General features: G+C 38.2%; 1 protein-coding gene across 1 annotated transcript in view; it reads right to left on the bottom strand.

Moving 5' to 3' along the window:
• Positions 1-236: 236 nt before the first annotated feature.
• PARP8 (poly(ADP-ribose) polymerase family member 8) overlaps positions 237-6000 on the bottom strand; it is a 181661-nt gene continuing 175897 nt past the window's right edge. Inside the window, exon 27 of the mRNA XM_081233894.1 lies at positions 237-520. Coding sequence (XP_081090020.1) covers positions 418-520 — 103 coding nt within the window. The 3' untranslated portion in view covers positions 237-417. The remainder of the gene's footprint in view (positions 521-6000) is intronic.

Below are 6000 nucleotides of genomic sequence, written 5' to 3'. Positions count from 1 at the left end.
AACATTACACTTATTGCAAAGTATCTTATAGATTTAGACGCCATTATAAAATGCTTTCAGTTCTATTTTTGTACCCTAAGATGTCGGTATATAATACCAAACTTCCAATTAAAGAGTTTAATATAAAAATATCAGCACAAAACTGTTTTTTCAATCTGTTTATTGTGTGAGGAACCCAAACTTCAGTTTAAGTGCTGTTGTAATTTTATTACTAGATTCCATAACCCTACAACTGATAAATTTTATACCATTTTAGGTATTTAATGAGAAACTTAGAAATACTAAGAAAAAAATCAGTATTCAAAGGGTTAATCTTGTTTATAATAACAATAAATTATGTTATCATCTTCTTCAGTTCAAAATCCAGCTTTGAACCCGAGGAAGGCTTTCAAATCATGTTAATTAAATGGTGGTCCTTTAACCAGTAGCAGTTTGATTACCAATTACTCGAAGGATCTCTTTGTGAATGCCTCCTTCTTGTGTGTTAATATTTGTGTCTCCCACTTGGCCATCTTCGTAGCTAAAACACAAGACACAGAAACATAAAACATTTGAAAAGGAGAAACATTCAAAAACATCCCCAAAGCATTTAAGACAGCTTAGAACTGCTGTCTGGTACCTAAAGTACAGCCCAAGGGAATCAAGAGCAAGAGACAGTTCCTTCTCAGTTGTGTTTAGTAATGTGCTTACATTACTGAACACATGATTATTCTACGTCATGCCCTGATTTGACCCTTCCTTTTTAATTTTAACTTTTTAACCCCACATAAAGCATTGCCTGAGATGCGGGAAGCACCCCAGTGTCTTTGGATCTGCAAACATTTTTCACAGCAGTTGTTATATGAAGCCTGCTGAGAAAGAACATACTGACTTCAGTTTTATGTTCCTTGGGTTCTGGACTTCTTAACTCCACTCCTACTTCAATCATTTCTTTATTTTCTGATCAATGACACTCTCAGAAAAATCACTTCACTTTCCACCATTGCTCCTTTGCCATTCCTGCCTTCTAATTATTATTCTGTTGTAATCAGTGCTGCATTTTTTTTTATCACTGGTTGCTCTATTTAGTCTGACTACAACAATATTCTTATTTATGCTGGTACTACACACAAGAATGCCAGTCTGCTAAGTTTAGCTAAGCAATAGATGTGAAAATATAACATTAAAGGACAGCAATTACTAAGTCCTTTAGAAAGAAGTAATTACATTTTAGATGATAATTCATTTCCTCAAATAAACTTACTTGGGCAATAAGAATTTCCCAAGAATGAATTTTTAAACTTCCATGATAATATTCAGAGTAGAATAGGTGATGAATTAATTTTACTTCATAAAAATGACTTCAAGACAGAAGCTTTAGAGAAGTGGTAATTACTTCAAAATAGATAACCAGGGGTGTAAGCATAGTGTCTCAAAGATTAATGTGTGCCACTGTCTTTTCCTCACCATGCTTAAATTCTCCTGAAATAGCACAATACAGAAAAATAAAATAGATGACATATAACAATGAGAGCTTAAGTCTTTACATAATCAACTACTTAAAAACCTAGTGATAGTTGCATCTATATCGAGTTTAAACTCCTAAGAAGTGGCCCAAGTTTGCCTACTTGGATAATTTTTACCGTGCAAATACACACACACATACGTATACATAAGGCACCCAATGGTGAGACATTATTGTAAAAAAAGAATGGGATATGTGGTACAAAGCCCAGTTGTAATTATTTTCTCAGGAGTTCAAACAATAAGTGCTCTGTTACAAACTAGAGAATGTGTAAAGTGAAATGCTTTAGACCTAGATCTAATTGGGTGTTTTGTAGCAAACTGTGTAAAGATATATTTTATTGGGCAAGTAAAATATGTTAGCCTGGTTTTTGTATAAATCCAGGCTACTCACTGGACCAAGGGTAAGCTAAGCCATCCATAATTCTGAGCCAAGGCTGGGGAAGCAACCTGGCTTGCAGGCTTGGCCCAAATGAGATAACGGTGTTTTATCAAACCAACTGGCCTAGCTCCTCTAGGATACAGATTATGGAAAACAAAAGAGACTGACAAAAAGAGAATGAACCAGACACAAAGGAAACCACAGTGCTTTGAGAGAAGTGGGAAGAGTGGCAGGTCTTAGAACTGCTTTGGTTCTTGATGGCTTCCCAATTTCTGATACCAGTCCACCATGTATCTCCATCCTAAGTTTCCTAATAGGTGTTTATATTAAGATATGTTCAGCTTAACAGATACCAGCCTACTATTACCATCTCTATTCTTTTCAATTTAAAGTTGACCTTGATTAAGGTTTGCCTGTAATACATTAAAACTTCTCATTTTTTCCTCAACCCACTACAATCATTCTTCAGATCCTACTACTCTACTGAAAAGTACTGACAATGGTTGCCCATGGCCTCCTAGCTGATAAATTCAGGAGATTGTATCTGCTATGTCTGCAGCATGTGATACAGCTGACTGCTCTTTTTCTTAAAGCTATATCATCTCTTCCCTCCCTAGTTGGCCCTTTGATTATTAATTCTCAGTCTCTTTCATTGCATTCTCTTCCCTGGCCTCCCATTTCAATGCTGGTTTTATTCACAATTCCCTCCTCAGTGTTCCCTCTTTTTATGATATGCAAACTCACTTTACTTTAGTCTGTCCCATTGTTGTAACTATCACCCACATGCTGATTCCTAAAACTGTATCTCCAGTCCTTACATCTTTCCCTAACTATAAATTTCCTACAGAAATCACAGAGGTGGTTTATTCAAAGCCGAACTTAACTTCTTAATTCAAAACTGACTGCTCTTTTCTACTCTGTCACTATCTCAATTTGAACTACCATCATCTACCCACCCTACCAACAAGGAAACTTCAGTCATTCTTGGTTATTCCACATGCCCAAATCCAATACATCATCAAGTTACGTTGCTTCCATTTCCCTAGTTATTCTCACTTGCATCTTCTCTCCATCTAATGCCATCACCTTCGTTTAGGCATTCATTATCATTCGTCTAAACGGGTGATTTTCAAGGGGCAGGTTGTGTACAGTTAGCAGGTTTTGAAATTAGGTTGTCCAGGTTAGCATTTTCCAATGAAATTAGAATAAAGTAGGACAGAGAGTATTGACTGCACCACACAAAGTAAGATTGTCCTTTCCCAAGTCACAATGTCAAGTTCATTTCTTTCTGTAGTGAGAAACGCTGACCTAGACTATTGTAATAACGTTATAACTGATCTTTCTATCTCTACACTTATCCCCCCATCCCTCCTACAAGACTATTCTCTGCCCTGCTAGAGTGATGCAAATGGCCTTCGCTTTACTTGCAGAACAAGATCCAGTGTCACTGGCATGGCACACCTGGGTCCTTCATAATCCAAACCTAAACTTCTTCTCTAGTCATGACCCATCACTCCTCCCTCACTCTATTTCCCAGTCAAATGGAAGGGTTTGCTATATCCAAGTATTACACATTCATTGACACTTAAAAAGCATTTGAAGTTAATGGAGAGGAGATGAGACTCACATTCTTTAAATAAACTATAATAATTTATAGAAAGAACACAGGAGAAGGAGAGAATAGAGAGCAAGGGTGAGAGATTGAGATTGAAAGGATTAAGAAAAATGCTTATTTTTCCATTGTCTATGAAGCCCATAAGGAAACACAACAGCTGCCGCCTGAAGGATAAAATCAGTCAAAGGCATTCACATGTCTTAAATTATGAAGCATATAAAATAATAAAGGAAAAACCAACTACCATTTGAATTGGTTCACCAGCAGGGCTTAGATAAATGAATTACTAGTGGCATTAAAACATTTATTACAATATAGCACACAGACTATTTTGCAGCTATTTATTAGTATTGCAGACAAACACTAAGTTGTTAATATAACACTGAAGTTCACTTACGTCCAGGCAGCAACAAAATTAAAAAAAAGAAATACAGCAAGAAAGATATCAATAGGGAAATGATACACTTGACTGGGGTTTTCTACAGAAGGAAAAATGAAATCATCTAAAAGAAGACAAAACTTACTTATGTTCCTAGGAGTATAAAAAGATAACTGAAATTTTATTAATAATAAACCAATTTGCTTTAAAAGCTATGAGACAATAGATGGAATTTGGCTACCTGGAACTCTCTTGGGTATGTTAGGAAATTTCATGGACAAAAACTTAAATGTATTGACAACCTTTATTTTCAAACTGATTATAGCAGCTCTGTGACAGTTTTAAGATTGGTTCACATACATTTTTGGTTGTTGTTGTTGTCGTTTGTTTGTTTTCTGGTACGCGGGTCTCTCACTGTTCTGGCCTCTCCCGTTGCGGAGCACAGGCTCCGGACGCACAGGCTCAGTGGCCATGGCTCACGGGCCCAGCCGCTCCGTGGAATGTGGGATCTTCCCAGACTGGGGCACGAACCCGTGTCCCCTGAATGGGCAGGCGGACTCTCAACCACTGCGCCACCAGGGAAGCCCTACACTTGTTTTCTGACTCCCTAAATCTGGAAGCCAGAAATGATAGCACTGTTTTTCATTAGTCACAGAGAGGAGAAATTCACTGTGAACTGAATGATATCCAGCACTTCTCCAAAGTTCTTGTAAGAAATCTGATGCTGTAGTGTACTGTCTGCTTCATAGCCTGTGTATAAATCTGTTTATTAAGTTAGAACATTCAGTCTTTTGTCATTGCTTTCATTCAATATGTATTACGTGTTTCTGCACAAGATGTAAGATTCCCAAACACGGACAGAATTTGCATTTTACTAGGGGAGATAATAGAGTTATGCAAATAACTGGAGGACAAGGCAGCCTGGGTGATACAAAGAAAGGGCAAGCAGAACTGACAGTAAAGACAGATCCTGTCTGAGTGGGATGCCAGGAGAGGCCCCATGGAAAAGATCATACAGTTAAGCCTGGAAAGATTGGCTAAAGGCTGAGCTGGTGAGAAAGCCAACCATTCCTACTGACTGAGCAAAGGCACATTAGTGGGGAAAAGAATTCCAAGTTTTTTTCAAGAAACAGCTTGGATAATAATTTTATTCAATCAGTGGTTTGTATGGGTAACTGAAGTCAAGTCAGATGGGCACTATATTGCAGAATGCCATGTTTTTATTTGTTAATAACTATCAGCCTGTATGAGCAAGGAATAATCAAACTCTCCTTTTGGAAAAATAATGTGGTATAAATTGTATGATCTTATTAACCATAGTTAACTCTAAGTGGGAATATAATGGGTGATTGTCTCTCTTTCTGCTTACCTTTGATTTCAGTTTCTGTACATTGAACAGGTATCACTGGTATAATGATGGCAATGTTTAAAAAATCTGGCATTTTAAAAAACAGATTAGGAGCAATGAAGAAATCAGAAGCATGGAAAATAACCAGTAACCTTTTGGTGTACTCTAGGGGAGAGAAGGAGACCCACTGAAACAAAGGTGTTTATAGAAGAAAACTGAAAAGATGTAATTGTGAAAAGATGTAATTGGGAACTGATGACTAGTGAGCAAGGAAAAAGGAATTGAAAACTACAGCAATAATGGGTTCCACTTTTGTACATAATGATTTTAAGGTATTAGTGGACTTTGGGGGACAAAATATCCAGCAAGCAGTTATAAAATGGGCATTTCATTCATTCCTATGTATCTGCCAAGCACTATGCTAGGTACGCAAACACAGATGAGCTGTATAGTCCCTGACCTCAAGAGGTATACAGAGTTAATGGAGAAGACAATGCATAAAAAAGAACAATCCAGTAATAAACACATGCCCAGGGTCTTACACAGTTACAAAAGGGAGCAGCACAGGGCTTCCCTGGTGGCTCAGTGGTTGAGAGTCCACCTGCCGATGCAGGGGACACGGGTTCATGCCCCGGTCCAGGAAGATCCCACATGCCACAGAGCGGCTGGGCCCGTAAGCCATGGCCGCTGAGCCTGTGCGTCCGGAGCCTGTGCTCCACAACGGGAGAGGCCACAACGGTGAGAGGCCCGCGTACCACACACACACACACACA

This window comes from Mesoplodon bidens (genome assembly GCF_964165515.1).
Source record: "Mesoplodon bidens genome assembly, chromosome: 4".
NCBI lineage: Eukaryota > Metazoa > Chordata > Mammalia > Artiodactyla > Ziphiidae > Mesoplodon > Mesoplodon bidens.
The sequence above is the reverse complement of the archived record's forward strand: the minus strand, read 5'-3'. Positions and strand labels throughout refer to the sequence as shown.